Source organism: Archocentrus centrarchus, chromosome 6 (assembly GCF_007364275.1).
Source record: "Archocentrus centrarchus isolate MPI-CPG fArcCen1 chromosome 6, fArcCen1, whole genome shotgun sequence".
Classification (NCBI taxonomy): domain Eukaryota; kingdom Metazoa; phylum Chordata; class Actinopteri; order Cichliformes; family Cichlidae; genus Archocentrus; species Archocentrus centrarchus.
The window spans coordinates 6,964,614-6,981,948 of NC_044351.1; the positions used below are offsets into that span (position 1 = coordinate 6,964,614).

At 41.2% G+C, this 17,335-nt stretch overlaps 1 protein-coding gene across 1 annotated transcript; it reads right to left on the minus strand.

Annotated features, from left to right (window-relative positions):
* Nucleotides 1–1,270: 1,270 nt before the first annotated feature.
* LOC115781271 (peroxisomal succinyl-coenzyme A thioesterase-like) lies at nt 1,271–17,335 on the minus strand. The gene is made up of 10 exons (XM_030730841.1): nt 17,110–17,335; nt 16,921–17,020; nt 16,654–16,844; nt 16,232–16,401; nt 13,831–13,950; nt 13,539–13,621; nt 13,322–13,415; nt 4,246–4,326; nt 2,548–2,689; nt 1,271–1,693 (listed from the first exon to the last, which is right to left on the minus strand). Exons 1-10 carry the CDS (start codon nt 17,303–17,305, stop codon nt 1,563–1,565), a joined length of 1,308 nt encoding a protein of 435 aa, XP_030586701.1. The 5' UTR covers nt 17,306–17,335; the 3' UTR covers nt 1,271–1,562.

The following is a 17,335-nucleotide window of genomic DNA, read 5'->3' on the forward strand; positions in this document are numbered from 1 at the left end:
GTCAAGACGGGCAGAGAACCTTCTACCTTTCACCTCCTTCGGATATACCAGCTAACCTCCACTGTTTTCCAACTCTATCTGCACACAGAAGGTGCAGACATCGTGGGAAACACAGCAGCAGAATGGTGAAAATGTCCACTATACTGTCTTCTGCACCATGTCTCAATTTTGAGCCTATAAGACTTTTGATTTTGGAGTGCTTTTCTGAGCTCCGGAACTTTCTATTGCATTGCATCACCCCGCTGTCTCATGGTTTACATACCTGCATTACTATTTGCCAGTGATGGGCAAAGTGAGGCTTTGTGAAAAACACTGAAACGTTTGAAGCATGTGTGCCGGAACTGTATTTAACTTCGAAACAATCTGAAACCCATGTCCACAATGACACCTGCTGGCCAATTTGGCAATCTCCACACCTTAATAATGCTCTTCTGTGAAACAATGAGACAAGCCCTGCACTATTTCAAACTAAGCTACTGAGTATATCAGACTATCAATAATTACAATCATCACATGTTTCGTAGAATAAGGAAACTGTTAGCTGTGATTGTAGTGAACAGAGTGCAGCAACAAATACAATTTTCTCTAACATTCATGAGGCCATTTCAGTTACTTAGTAACTCAGTGGAACAAACATTCTTACTTATATACTTCAACTATCAGTTACACAAATTCATACAATTTGGTAATGAAAAAAATTAAACACCCATGTCACCGGTAAGTTATTGCACTGCGAGCTCAGTTTAATTATTCGGTTTAGCGCATCAGTGCCAGGGATGCTTGTAGGATCGAAAAATTAAGACATATTTAACTCTGCTGCCATAAAGAATGAAAAATTATTCCTAAATTATTATTCTCTGAATCTGTACAAAAGCTTCTCTTTTTGTGACAGGTGAGCACACCTATCAGGGCATAAGATTCCATACACCTTTCTGTGTCATACCTTCTTGTTGTTACTTTGCTCTATGGGTACATATTATTCATTAATGCCACTTACAATACTTTTGCACAAGCTCAGTATTTTTTCTGCTTCTCTTTGACTTAAGTTTTTAATCACTGTTGCCTATATTAAAGGCATTTTTTTTGCACCACTTCATATTTTAAGGCCTTCATTATGGGTCTGTGGTACTTTTAATTTTAAAATGCTGTTTGTTTGGCACCCACATGTGTTGAATAGAAAGGTATTTGAGTGTTATAAAAAAAACTCAACTTTTTTATTTTTTTTATATAAGTTTTATACAATTAATCAATTAAACAAAAAATACATTAGTCAACAATTATAAAACCTTTTCCATTTAAATCTCCTTTTGTGACTTAACACAAAATCACGACTGTCCAGGACCACCATATGAGCAGGTAGGCAGAAAGCTTCCTGCTGCAAAACCCATGACACTCATTGGTTGTCTTTATGAAAAACATCATTTTGATTAGCAATATTGAACTGTAACCCAAAGGCTATATCAATATTTTTATAACATATCATTTGCCACAGAAGTGCTTCCATTGTCTTTAGGCAAAATTTTTGATTCACTTTGCAACTCAATTATTAGTCATCACTTTGCTCACAGTTGGGAAAATGTGGTAGGGGTTCTGGTTCCATACAAATTCTCCCTGAGGAAGACCAGCATTTTCCTCCAGGCATCCTCCTGAGCTTGAGAATGTTCTGCCGTTTGTCCACCCCACAGACACATCACTGCAAAAAACAAAATAAACTTAAGGACTGACCACAAAATGGCCCCAAAAATGGTACCACTGCTACTATAAGAAATTTACTGATAATTTGCACGTATAGCCCACAGATTCTTTTAAGTATCATTTTCTTGCCACAAAATTACCTCAATGTCAACTACATATAACATTCAGTTCTCGAATCTGTCCAGAGGTGGAAAATAACAAAGTACAAATACTGCATTACTTTACTTAAGTAGAAGTTTCAGGTATCTGATAGGAGATGAAGAAGAAAAGTTATATTTAAAGGTAAGGACTGCTCGATGACATTTGATAAAATGGAAATTTCAAGCTTACATGTAATGTCCTCATTTTTAAATCAGATATTGGATCTGTATATGATGTGAAGTTATGTTTTTCTTATTGTGAAACATCCTGCAAAACAAACTGAGATATTCTAACGTTGTGTTATTCAAAGGTTGCATGAAAAGACTGCAGTTTAGTGCATGATATACAGGTCATACTGTGGTGAATTTACAGTAAACCATTGTGTTAGACTGCTGCACAGTTGCTGTGGTATTCAGTGTTAGGTTACATCAAGTGTAGCAGAGATTAATTTAAATTTAAGCTGATCATGCTTAGAGTCATTCACTGAATTCAGCATCTGTACTTCAACTTAAGTAAAGAATGTTTGTACTTTTGCTACCTCTAGAAATTTCCCTCTGGGATCAATAAATTATTTCTGATTCTGATTCTGATTCTTAACCTGTCAAAATGTGGGCTCATCCTTAAAGAGTAACAAATGACTCTGGCATATTCAGCACCACCCAGAGACTTTCTGAGACTGTCTACAACCCCCCAGTTTGAAAGGGGACCTACCCTTCTGACTTAGTTCAACTGTTCTGAAGGTGCTGGATCTGGCATGCGGTGTGTACGGTGGTTCAATCAGGTGACCTGCGTTTGGATACGACAGGACAGTGAGCAGATGGCTGTTCCCCGCTCGTTCCATTGTTTCCTTAATCTGGAAAACAATAAGTAAAAACTTAATCTTATAGTTGTAAAATAGTTCCAGTGGGTATTTTTTAAGTGCAATCCTTTAATTTTATCATTACAAACACCCAGTCATTCTCATCAGGCAGCCGAAGCAGGCTAAGGCTAAGGAGTAGTATGAACTGACCAAGTGCAGGATGGAGTCTCCATCCCCTACTGCCCTATTCTGCAGCTGTGAGGGTGGAGATGTGTCTCTTGCCCCAACACGTCGAAAGGGTTGTTTCCCTGTGCTTTTGGGCCAGGGAATGGGTTCTGACTGTCATTTGTTGGAATTGGAATTAAGTTGGAATTGCTTCCCATGGGTGTTGGACTCCACCAGAGATGTTAGATTCAACTCATTGCGCACACAACGAAATGATCGTTTCAGATCACTCATCCAGAGACGAGCATCTGCGGTCATGCAGCAAGATACCAGCGCTACTGTTAGGCAATGTGGTTTAAATGTCTTGCCCAAGGACACAATGGGACACAAAGGGAACCTGCAACCTTCCAGCTGCAAGGTGAGCGCCTACCCACTGCGTCACTGCCACCTGCCCTTTGTCACTGATTCTGTTCAAAATTTTTACGGACAGAATTTCTAGTGGCAGATGACTTCTGCCTTGGTGGCCTCAGAATCTCATCTCTGCGTTTTGCTGATCAGGTGATGCCTCCAGCTTGTGGTGGAATGGTTCACAGCCAAGCATGAAGCGGCTGGGGAGAGGGAGGTCTGGGTTTCTCTGCTTAGGCTGGCTGCTGCCCCCGGCAACCTGGCTCCCGATAAGCAGTACAGAATGGATGGATGGATGGATGGACAGTTTGTCAGACCCTCTGAAGCGCATTGCTGGTCAAGTTTATGCAGACGACTGGCACGTGTGCATGATTGGGCAAGAATTGGCTGTGGGCCACTTCCTCCCATGGATCAGGCCCCGGGGGCCTTGGTGTCGCCATGTAAGTCTACCCTGCAGAAGCTGAGCTGGGGAAACTGAGCTGCTTAAAGCAGGGACACTAAAACAAGAGAGGCCATGCTAACTAGGATCCATGAGACAATGGCAGTCCAGGGACAGTTGGTTAAAACGGGGGATATTTTGGCCTTGTAACAGTACCAGTTGGCTGGGGGATAGAGCTCACCTAACCACAGAGATGCAGCAGGTCTCCGTCTCTCCACTTCTTAGCACCTTGAACCAAGGCTGTGAGTGTGTACACATTTATAAATAGTTCTTGCAGAGATGGGCACATTGATCAATCAAAGTTATCCAAAGAAGCCACACATGTAGTGCTTATATGTCCACATCAATTAGGCCCTGTGGTGTGTATCAAAGAATATCCAATCGTAGGTACATATGGAATATTTACGGTAACCAATCATTCATTTGTATAAGTTAGTTAAATGATTGTGTAGTCCAAAAAGTAATTTTGGATTTTCATCTTGCCCTTAACCCATTCGGTTTCTTCTAAATGACAGCAGTTAGTAATACTTTAAGACAAATCCCATTTCTAACCTGACTTCAACCATCTTGTTCACACAGGAAGTTGTCTCAGGAAACTTACATCCAGTGCTGATTCAGGGGCAGGCCAGTTCTGATCATCCTCACCTACAACCAGCAACAGAGGACACTGGAGTTGTCCCACCTGAACAGACACAAATAGCAAAAAGTTTTGTCACCTTTTTCAACTACTGCACCTTCATGAAATTATTTATGACCTTCTATCATGTCTGGCTGTCATGGTCCTAGGGTTGTGTGTTTCAGAGTTTTGAATTCTTATTTATACATGTGAGCTCAGGATTCTTCATGAATATATTTAAGTTTGGGTTTTATTGTTTAGTGTTTGAAGTTGATGTAGTGAGTCTGAGTTCACACTATTGTCACAATCACAGGTGTTGTGACCCATTGTTTTTGAGTTGCAGATTTCTAGTTTTATTTATTATTCTCAGTTGAGTCTTAGTTTGCTTTTCATTTGCCTTTCATAGTTTGCTTAATGCTCTCATTTGTGAGCTTTTGTTTTGTTAGTTTGTTGATTGTTGTTATTTGTTCAATTTGTTCACCGTTAGTTCATTGTTGGAATGACAGTTTATGTGAAATAATTATGTGTAGTGCAAATGATTCTGCCCCTGTAAAGAAAAAGCAGTCAGAGGCAGGAATCTAGCCTACAGAGTACTGACGAAATGATCAACAGAGAAGAGAGGAATACAAGAATACAGCATGAAAGGGTAAGAGTCATACAAGAATAATTAAATCTGTAGGGGAAAAAAAGGTGCTGCAGAAGGTATTGGGTGCATTCCAATAGTCCACTTTGCTTAGAAAGGTTCCTAAACTAAGTGAAGTGACCAGCAAGAATGGCAACTAAAAGATTCATTTCGAAGCTGGAGGAGAATTTTTTATTGCCGTTCAGAGTGGATTTTGTACAGTGAGAAGCACTATGGATTCTCTGCTGCCTTTAGATACACAAATTAAGAAAATTATGATGAAGAAGGAGGTATTAATAGTAACCTTGTTAGATATTGAGAAGACATATGGCATGCTATGGAAAGAGGTAGGGCTGCACAATTATGGCCAAAATTATTAACTTTATTTATGTAGTACACATTTAACTTATCAACTGAATTTTAGCTGTAAATATTTACTCAATCATTTTACACTACATTGATTAAAAATGTGTTTTTTTTTTCTGCAAAGTTTTGATGGCGCGGTGTGCTGGTAAATATATTACTTGTACTCCTTGACATTTTACTGTTTATTAATTTACCATCCACCTGGCTCATGCTCCTTGTTTTTCAAAGAATTCCTGACTTTGACATTCAAATGGTCACAACTTCTTATTGTGGGTGACTTTAACTTCCACATTGATGATGCTACAGATAAATCTGCAGCAAAATTTATCAGTGAATAACTTTGAATGCATCTCATACCATTGCTACGCAGATGATATTCAGTTGTATGTGCCTTTTAAACCACAGAATGTAGCCAAATTATCTGTTCTTCAAGACTGCATTCGTGTTATAAAGAACTGGATGGCAGCAAATTATCTATCTCTTAATACACAAAAAACTGAAGTCCTGATCTGTGCCCCTGACAACTTTGTTCCTACAGTAATCCAAAATCTTGGACCCCTTTGATCTTCTGTTTGCCCCACTGTGAGAAATCTGTGTGTTACTTTTGATCAGGCATTCACCTTGGAGAAGCATGTTAGCTGTATTGTACAAACTTGTTTTTATCATCTGTGCAGCATTGCTCCTCTTAAACATATTGTGTCTCATAGTAAAATGGAAATGGTCATACACTGGTCAAACTGAAAACTCACATGTAAATGGACTAGTTCTTATATAGCGCTTTTCTACTCAATCAGAGCACTCAAAGCGCTTATACAACATGTTTTACATTCACCCATGCACTCCCATTCATACAAGCACTTCCATGTTTACTAAGCTAAGTGCTTTTAATTAGCTAACATTCACACACATTCATACTCCGACAGGACGGTCGGAGAGCAACTTGGGGTTAAGTATCTTGCCCAAGGATACATTGGCATGTAACCTGGAGTAGCCAGGAATCGAACCGCTGACCTTCCGATCAATAGGTGACCTGCTCTACCTACTGAGCTACAGCCACCCCAATGTGCAGGCTAGCTCTTATTTAACTTTAACTATTTATACCATTTTTAATGTTACATTTTATTCTGTACTGTAAAGCACTTTGTGAACTCTGTTCTTGTAAAGCACTATATAAATACAATTTACTTACTTACTTACATTGCTTCTGTAATTTGAATTAAAATTCTTGGCTGTATTTTTTGATAAATTAAAATGGAAAAAAATGGAAAAGAAGTTAAGAGTCAATTGGCAATGTCACTTTTAGATCTATGTAGTTTATACAGCCTCAGTGCTGGTAGCACTGACACCAAGTAAATACAAAATGCGGTTTTTAAATGATGATTTTAAGGGATATAAAGGGAAAAAACTATCCAAACCTGCCTGGCCCTATGTGAAAATGTCTCGTAGCTGATTGTGCCACTCTTGACAGCAAAAACTGCAATCAAGCATTTGTACTATCTGGCAATGAGTCTTTCACATCGCTGTGGAGGAATTTTGGCCCACTCTTATTTGCAGAATTGTTTTAAGTCAGTCACATTGAAGGTTTTTTTGAGCATGAATGGCCTGCTGAACGTCATGCCAAAGCATCTCAATGGGATTTAAGTCCGGACTTTGACAAGGCCAGCACAACACCTTCATTTTGTTTTGTGTTTTTAGCCATTCAAAGTTGGACACTTGTGTGTTTCATTGCGCTGCTGCATAACCCAAGTGCACTTGAGCATCGGGTCATGAAGCAAATCTGTTATCTGTTGAACTGATGGCAACACAGGATTTTCTAACAGAGAGCAAAATTCATGGTTCAATTATTAATTATTAATTAATCAATTACGGCAATTTGTCCACATGCTGAAGCAGCAAAGCAGCTGAAGACCATCACACTACCACTAGGGTTTAATCCCGGGATCCGGGATTCCTGGGAAATGCGATCAGAACCATTTCCCGTTTCCCGGGAAACGTTAAGACGGGAAACCGGGAAAAAAGTCGCGCAAAAGAAAAGAAAGAAAAGAAAAGAAAGCTTCGGAATGTTAAATTTAAGGAAATGTTGAGAGAAGGGTTCGTTTAATGCGAAAAGCATTACTCTTCATTTCAGGCATGTTCAGCCTCCGTTTAAGGCTTCAGCCTTCATCTCAAGCGTTTTAATAGAGGTATTACACAGTTGTACTTTTTTCCTCTTTAATTTGTTGAAATCGTAGGCAATGTGTTTAGCCTAAGGTATTTTGTTTTAGATAATTTTATATTATTATATATTGTTATATTGCATTCTATAGCCTATAAAATATGCCTGCCCTGAACAATAAAGAAATATCTGTTTAACTTCGAGTGTTTCTTTTCCTCGTTTGCAGCCGCTTACTAACAATCATGAATGAGGATGCGGGCCTAATGTGTGAAGAAATTATCATGAAATAGATTACTTTAACATATTTTGCTTTTAAAATGGAGTTGAGTAAAATGTATATATTTTAGGCTATAAGGATTGGCCAGTTTTTCAAAACCCTTAGGCACGGCGTTATAAATTTGCTGTTGCCAGAATGGCAATGACCAAGTCGTAGTGCATTACTCAAGGCCCTGTGTTATGTCATGTTATAGTGTAGTACGGTAGTTAACTTTTCAATGACTATTACAGCGTTCCACTGGTGGAACGGTGTGCATTGTGGACAGCACCAGTAGCTGAGCCTTTATCAATGCTGTGTGGAGATGAACCGTATTGTTTTGCACCAGCAATTGTAAAATAGCTTGGTATAATTCCATGTACAATGCAGGAATATTTGAATTATATTTGTTAAGGGAGTGTTGAGGAACGATACAACACCGCATAGCTCGAGCACTCGAATGCCGAGATGTAGGTTTTATTGCTTTAATCAAGCCAATGTTGCCCCCTACTGGGCATAACAGGACATAGCTGGAAAGCTACCTCTACAATATCACAATAGGTTAAGCCCGACACAGGCTACAGAAGGCCTAATTAAAATAAAAAAAAAAAAAAAAAAAACTTTTTCCCGGGATTCCCGGGAAATGGCTCGTCTTTTCCCGGGATTTGATTCATGTCATTTTCGGGAAAAATATTATTGATTATTGTTATGATGTTCTACTTCCGGCGCCGCGCGAGCAGGCAGCCAGTTTCAGCAGCTCTGCACTAATTCCGTGTTTTTTCTCATTTTGTTTAGTATTAGATGTGTTTTTGTGTTTCTGTATCTTCTGCTCTTTTTCCTCATGATGGAGCAGACTTTTTTCTGGAAAACTTTGTTTTTATTTACCCTTTTTATGGTGTTTATGTTTGGAGACTGCGAGAGTGGCCACGCTCCTATTGTTTACTCTCGGGACCAGCTGATCTCCATCGGGAGCTCCGCTGTGCCTACTCCTGCAGAACGACTCGATATTCCCCGCGAACTGAGAAGGAAGAGACGCGGGAGACGTGCGGGCATAGGTCGTCGTTGCCAGGGGAGAAGGTACAGGCCCGTCATCCCGTCCATCATCATGGGAAACGTGAGATCTCTTCCCAACAAAGTGGACGAGCTGGCGGCGCTAACGCGACATCAAAGGAGCTACCGGGAGAGCAGCCTCATGTGCCTGACGGAGACGTGGCTAACCGAGCTAACCCCGGACTCACACATAAACATGGACGGCTTTCATTTGATCCGTGCCGACAGAACCAAGGAGAGTGGTAAGAAGAGGGGCGGGGGTCTGGCTGTGTTTGTAAACGATAGATGGTGCAACTCCAGACATCTAACCATCAAAGAGACGCTCTGCAGTAAGGACATTGAACTGCTCGCTGTTGGTATGAGACCGCACTATCTTCCTCGGGAGTTTTCACATGTTATTGTGATAACTGTGTATGTGCCGCCCTCTGCTAACGCTGCTGCAGCCTGCGATGTCCTCCATGCTACTACCAGCAGACTCCAAACACAGCACCCACAGGCCCTCTTTCTGATCTCAGGGGACTTTAACCACGTCTCCCTGTCCTCCACTCTCCCCACCTTCACCCAGTATGTCACCTGCCACACCAGGAATACCAACACACTGGATCTACTGTATGCCAACATCAAGGAGGCATACAGCTCATCACCTCTGCCTCCCCTGGGGGGCTCAGATCACAACCTGGTTCATCTCCAGCCTGTGTACAAACCCTTGGTACACAGAGAACCAGTTGTGACACACACAGTGAAGAAATGGTCTGAGGAGACTGAAGAAGCTCTGAGAGACTGCTTTAGCTCCACTGTGTGGGAAGAGCTTTGTGCCCCTCATGGGGAGGACATCGACAGCATCACGGACTGCATCACTGATTACATCAATTTCTGCGTGGAAAACACTGTGCCAACCAGGAGGGTACGGTGTTTTTCAAACAACAAACCCTGGATCAACTCTGAAATAAAGGCTCTCCTGAAGGAGAAGAAGAGAGCCTTTAGATCAGGAAATAAGGAGGAGCTGAGAGCCGTGCAGAAGGATCTGAGAAGGAAAATCAGGGATGGAAAAAACATCTACAGGAAGAAGATGGAGGACCAGCTACAGCAGAGCAACATCAGTGGGGTTTGGAGGAGTTTGAACTCAATTTCAGGCCACAAACCAAGCCCTAGGGTTGTGGGAGACTTAGAGTGGGTTAACAACCTGAACCAGTTCTTTAACAGGTTTGACCAGCCACCCACCCCTCCCCCAGCCCAGTCCCCCCTGCTGTCAGCCCCACCATCTTTAATGACTGCCAACCTTTCTTCTTCTTGGGACCTCACACCTCTCAGCTCTCAGCCATCACCCACCCCCTTCACTTCTGAGGACTCCATCTCACAACCCCCATCCCCCACCCCCATCTTGTCCCTCTCAACTCATCATGTGAGGAAGGAGCTACGTAAGATCAAGGTGCGAAAGGCTGCTGATCCAGACGGCATCAGCTCCAGGCTCCTGAGGTGCTGCGCAGATCAGCTGTGTGGCATCATGGGATACATGTTCAACCTGAGCTTGAAGCTGGGGAAAGTACCACAACTGTGGAAGACCTCCTGTGTGGTACCGGTACCAAAGGCCAAACATCCAAAGGATCTTAGCAGCTACAGGCCGGTAGCCCTGACATCGCATCTAATGAAGACCCTCGAGAGGCTGGTCCTCAACCATCTACGCCTCATGGTGTCGTCTTCGTTGGACCCGCTGCAGTTCGCCTACCGGCCTGGCATCGGGGTGGATGACGCCATCATCTACCTCCTGCACCGAGCTCTGACCCACCTGGAGAAGCCTGGAAGCACTGTGAGGATCATGTTCTTTGATTTCTCCAGTGCTTTTAACACCATCCAGCCAGGACTTCTGAGAGACAAGCTGGAACTGTCAGGAGTGGACCACCACATCTCCGAGTGGATACTGGACTACCTCACTGACCGCCCACAGTACGTGAGGACACAGGGCTGTGTCTCTGACAGGCTGGTCTGCAGTACGGGGGCCCCACAGGGAACTGTGCTGGCACCGTTCCTCTTCACCCTCTACACTGCAGACTTCTCCATCAACTCCCCACGCTGCCATCTGCAGAAGTTCTCTGACGACTCTGCCATAGTTGGCCTCATCACAGGTGAGGATGACTCAGAGTACAGACAGTGGACTCAGGACTTTGTGGACTGGTGCCAGCGGAACCACCTCCTGATCAACGCCGCTAAAACCAAGGAGCTGGTGGTGGATTTCCGCAGGCGCAGACCCACCACACGGACACCGGTGAACATCCAGGGAGTGGACATTGAGATAGTGGACTCTTATAAGTACCTGGGTGTTCACCTAAACAATAAACTGGACTGGACTCATAACACTGATGCGCTCTACAGGAAGGGTCAGAGCAGACTCTACCTGCTGAGAAGGCTGAGGTCTTTTGGAGTGCAGGGGACACTCCTGAAGACCTTCTATGACTCTGTGGTGGCATCAGCCATCTTCTATGCAGCAGTATGTTGGAGCAGCAGCTTGTCTACAGCTGAGAGGAAGAGGATAGGCAAGCTCATCAGGAAAGCCAGCTCTGTCCTAGGATGTCCTCTCGACTCAGTGCAGGTGGTGGGAGACAGAAGGACTCTGACCAAAATAACATCACTGATGGACAAGGTCTCCCATCCCATGCATGAAACTGTTGCTGAGCTGGAAAGCTCCTTCAGTGACAGACTGCTGCATCCTAAATGCACAAAGGAGCGTTACCGCAGATCCTTCCTCCCAGCAGCTGTAAGACTTTATAACCATCACTGCTCCTAACAAAAACCACAATAGCCTACACAATGTAGGATAATATATAATATACTGTAAATAGTCCGGCCTGTTAAGGTTCAACACACAGGCACATCATGTACATTGTATATAGTGTTATTATTAGTAGTATTAAGGTTAATATTGTTTGTTGATTTTATATATATTCTTTTCTTAATAGTGTGAATTATTATATCTTTATTTATATTTATAATAACTGCGGCTGCTGTTACACCCAAATTTCCCCTCTGTGGGACAATAAAGGCTGTTTCTTCTTCTTCTTTTTCTTCTTGTTATAAAATGATGTGTTAGTTTTACACTAGATCTAAAAGAACGAAAACCTTCCAAAAACTTAAACTTTTGTCTCAACAATCCACAGAATATTTTCCCAAATGTCTTGGGGAACATCAAGATGTTTCAAATTGGAATTCTCCCATGAATGCCATTTTTGCATCCATCTTTCTGTGTGTGTGTGTGTGTGTATGTGTGTGCCCTGCTATAGGCCTAGGCTGCTGGGGGGTTCCCATAATGCACAGTTTCTTTTCATTCACCTTATTTATTTTGTTTATACTCCACTCTGCATTTAATCATTAATTGTTATTAATCTCTGGCTCTCTTCCACAGCATGTCTCCTTTTTTTTTTTTTCCTCTCAGCCCAACTGGTTGTGGCAGATGACTGCCCCTCCCTGAGCCTGGTTCTGCTGGAGGTTTCTTCCTGTTAAAAGGGAGTTTTTCCTTCCCACTGTCGCCAAGTGCTGCTCATAGGGGTCGTTTTGACTGTTGGGTTTTCTCTGTATTATTGTAGGGTCTTTACTCACAATACAAAGCGCCTTGAGGTTTGTTGTGATTTGGCGCTTAATAAGTGAAATTATCATTTAAAAACTGCATTTTGTATTTATTCCGGTTTACTCAAATTAGTTTGATGATCTGAAATATTTAAGTATGACGAATATGCAAAAAACCAAGAAATCAGGAAGGGGGAGAAATACCTTTTTTAAGGCACTGTAGCTTTGTGTAGCTTTGTGTAGTCCTTGCCCCCTTTGTTGTTGGATTAATGTTCACTTTGGACTTCTGGACTGCTCTCTTTCTCTCTCTCTCTGTGTGTGTGTGTGTGTGTGTGTGTGTGTGTGTGTGTGTGTGTGTGTGTGTGTGTGTGTGTGTGTGTGTGTGTGTGTGTGTGTGTGTGTGTGTAAATTTTCAACCACACTGCTATTAAATCTCTAAGCAAATGTGGTTTATGTCAGGAACAGACAATGCATACCACCTTGGGACAGTGGATGATTTTAATATCAATCAAATACTCTTTGTACCTTGGCAAGGAAATAACCAACCTAACTGGATGTAGCATGAGTTCAAGCAAGCCATGGTGTCAAACTCTTTTCTAGCAACTTCTACTCAGCATACTACGCACTGTAACTACTTTTATGATATGTACACTTTGTTTTAAAAAGTATTACTTGAGGCTTAATGTTACTAGATAAAAATTGTGCTATAAAAAAAATTGGAGCATGCATAGCTAAAAAATGCACAGATTAAAATCAGTTTACGTTTATATGTGAAGCTAAATTAAAAAAAAACAAAGAAACAATGGAAGGAGTGGTTGAAAGATGAAAAGAGCAGAAAACTGAGGGATTAATGTGACCATCAAACCAGTCATCAACCACCAGATGCGGTTTTGCCCTACAGATAATGATAATAACAGCAGCATCTATCAAAGGCATCAAATGTCATGAAAACAAATTTTCTTTTGAACAAAACAATATTTAAGAAAACAGTTAAAAACTCAAAGGTGTATGAACTGTATAAGAATAAGACAGAGATGATTTAGCTGGTGGTACTCACATCGGCTTTGAGTAAGGGGTCAGTGGGGATGGGCAGCAGCAGATCTCGCCAGATCACCTCGTTCTTCTCATTCAAGCGAGTCTTCTCAGCATTTCTGATGGGATGAAAAATTAAAAGAAAAGATTAAGAAGGAATATTCTGTTATTTTTCTAAATATTTGCTTTCCAATTTGGCTTTAACAAAAATCAAAAAGTAAAATAACAGCAGGTCAACTTACTTGTGAAAGTATTTCAGAATTTCTTCCACAGATCCATCAACTGGCTGCACATGACTCCCACTGATACACACTGCACAACTGAGCTGGACATAACACGCATTAAATACGCAGATGTTTAGAGTGATTAGGATTCAGACTAATAAGCAAGCCTTTTACAAGAAATAACAGAGCAAAAATACACAAAATTATAAACTATTACAAGAATCGCCATTATTTTATTTTGTTCTTTAGAGCTTACTAAAAACACTGTTACTGGATAATGAACTCTCAGCAGGAGTGTCACATGTCTTACTTTTATAACTTTAGAGTAAATAGCCATCTTGAGGGTGATACTGGTGCCAAAGGAAAGGCCCATCATGGCGATCCTGCTGCTGCAGACCTGAGGATGCTGCTGCAGTACTCTGTACGCTGTCTGCAGTTGGAAAAATACATTGGACAACTGATGAAACAAAAAACATGACTTTTCTTTTTTAACTCGTGTAAGATGTTTTAATTGGTCACATTTCCATACTGTAGATCAGCTGTCATGATGTTTTGGCACATAGAACTTCAGAGTAAAGCACACCGCTAGAATCTTCCATGTGAGCTCTGAGTAGCTGAATGTCAGCTAACTTCAGTTCATCAAGTAATTTCCTGGTAAGAAAGTCTTTAAAATTTTAGAGAAGCTGGGGGTGCTAAAATTTATTAAAAGTGGGCAAGAAAGACCCAAAAGTAGGACTCGCAGACAAGTAAATGAAAACATGAACAAAAATATCAAATTCCAAACTTTTGAACAGAAGCATCTAATACACAAGCAGACAGACAGACACTCTGACAAAGGATGAAAAGAAACTGAGACTGTATACACACAGAGACACACTGAAGGGAATCAAGGGAAGAGGAAAGAGGTGGGGAACAAGGAACAGCTGAAAGAAATTTAGGCAATGACAAAGGAAGCAAAACTAAATACAAGACACAATAGACAAATGACTATCAAAGTAAAACAGGAAGCAACTACACCGAAATTCACAGAGACAAAGACTCAACGAGGGGAGGCAAAAAAACCCGAAACAAAACACCTTAAACAAAAGCCAGGAGGTAATGAAAACTCAAAATGACAGAAACCACAGGCCATGACATAAAATCATCTATATTTAAACCATTTATGGATCATGCATGCCATAACGACAAAAGAACAAATGTAAATTGACAAATTGACAAAATTTTAAACCAATAAAGCTTCAGCACCTCCTCTCATTCCTCTGGTCTGAGTGAACAAGTGTGTGTGTGTGTGTGTAAAGGTGAATGACACTTAACCAATTTTTCATGGGTTTATTGACCTATAAACACACAGAGATAACACCCTAGCGTCAGCAGCTAGCGCAACAATATTCCTAACAGAATGTGACTATCTCACACTCACAACACAAGCAACAGGTAAGTTGACCTCACCTTCAAGATCAGTTTGTATTTCATTATTTGAAATTATACAAACAGAGTATCTTTAAAGGCATTTATGATCTATGATGTATTATCTGTCTTTAAAGAGACCACATGCAACAGTAACTGTGATTGGCTGCTGGTTTGTCATGCCTGATTTTGGATGCTGTGAATTGGAAATTAAAAGCACAATCTAAAGAAGAACTGATGACATTTCTGTTTTTTGCACTTTAAAATTGTGGCATGTCCTTTTGTGTTCCTCAGTCAAAAAAAAATTTCCATATTTCTTAACCAAAGCTCGCCATTCTATTAGGTGTTAGAAAACTTTGTTACATTTCTTTGACTGTGGCATTTCAACAAACAATTTTTATTCAAGAATCAAACAATGTCTTTACCAAACTGATATGATACACTATTGCACTTTCTGTAAATAAATTGCTCAACACTGTAAATCATCTCATTTGCACCGCTGTACAAATTGTATAACAACTCATAATCTGCAACAGTACATACTGTAATTTTATAGTCATGGTCTGTATAAATAGTCTTAACCTATACATACATTCAGGTAGACACTATTACATAACCCGTGTACATACTGTATTATATGCTCTTTTTTATCACTGCTCACGCACTTCTGGTTAGATGCAATTTGCATTTTGTTGCACTGTTCTTGTGACATATGTAATGACAAAAAATGTAATCTAATATAATCTAATTTTATATTAATCAAATTCTGCTAAGTAGGATTTAAACATTAAAAAGATGCAAAGGCAAATATTTTCCTTTGAAATACATTTATGAATAAATCAAATAAATGAATAAATCACTATGAAAGAGCTGATCTGTGCTACACATCAGTAACTTGCTGTCTTGAGGATTTGCTGACTCTTTCCAAAGTGAAGTTTGCCAGTTTAACTAAAGCGGTTATTTCTAACAGTGGAAAAAAAAAGTGGAAATGCATTAAAACATACATTTATTTTCCTCATGGCCAGCATGGGTGACTCCTGTGCTTGCAAAAAGACATCTGGTTGTATGGAAAAATGGCCCTCGACTCCCTTGATATATGACATCAGTAAACACTCTCTTTTGGGCTTTATGGGATTGATTGTTTGTTTCAAGTCAAAAAGAATAACTCAGATCAAGGACCACAGTGGTCCTGATCTACAAACTGGTCGTTCAACCTGATTATAGAAGTAAAACAGAGTAAATAAACCATCTATTTTTTTTTCATTTTCCTGCTGACTTCTTGTAAGCAAATTTATCAGCAGTACCTCAAAGTACTGGTTGTCCACCATCTTCCCAGTTTTTCTGGTGATGTTAGCGGTCAGGTAGTCGATGGCCATACTAGCGATACCATGGGAGGCCAAGAGCGCTGCACGGTACTCCACCAACTGCCCTCCACCCCCCCACAGATCCAGGAGGCCAGGGAAAGGGCCGGGTCCTTCAGTCAAGTTGAAAAACCGAAAGCAGTCATATAATACATTTGCATGATAACACTTTGTGTGTGTGACTTTCTGCAACTTTTGAGTGTTTCCTGTCTGTGTTATTTATTTCGTTATTTAAACTGTACTACCCAGCTGCAAAAGCTTTACCCACATTTCCGCCTCTCTGCTAGCTACACTGGCTTCCTGCAGCAGCGCACCTCCAGTTCAAGGCACAGGACATCTCACTCTGGAGGCTCCTCTAATCTTACCTGAGGGCAGGAAGAGGGTTGCGGTGAGTCCATCCTCTGTAATTGGGATCCTCCTGACACCAGGTGCCATATACCAGCGTTCCACCATCACACCAGATAGTGGCACCATATCTGCGAAGCCCTGTGTCTGGTGACCCTTGTACACTGAGATTGTGACCTCCATTGCAGCCTGGACACTCTTCTTTCGCATCCTGAGGAAAGATGGAAGCATTAGTTATGATGCTGATAACGGATTCTGTGTTGGTATCATCTGAACATTTAGTCTACCTGAGCCCAGGTTTGCTGCCTGGAACTGGTCTGAGACTCCACAGTAGACCCATCTGTTCAACTCCTGAGTATGTTCCACCCATACTGGGATCTTCTGAAACTGTAAAGAATAAGGCACAAATTTTAGATACCTGTGGATATTTCAATTTTTTTTTTCTCTGAATTTTCCAGGTGAACTGAACTACGTACCATTGACGGTCCCTGTGGTATCAGCAGTGTAGTGACCAAATGCTTCCCAGCTGTGTCCATCTTCACACTGGTGCAGGGCGTGGATGGTCAGCTGGGAACCGGGCAGAGCTTTCTGGACGAGGACTATGAATTTCTCATCTATTAGCCCTCTGGATGGCTGAACTGACAGCTTCACACAAGACTGCTTACTGTCCATCTTGAACTCACCAGGTAGATGTATTAAAAT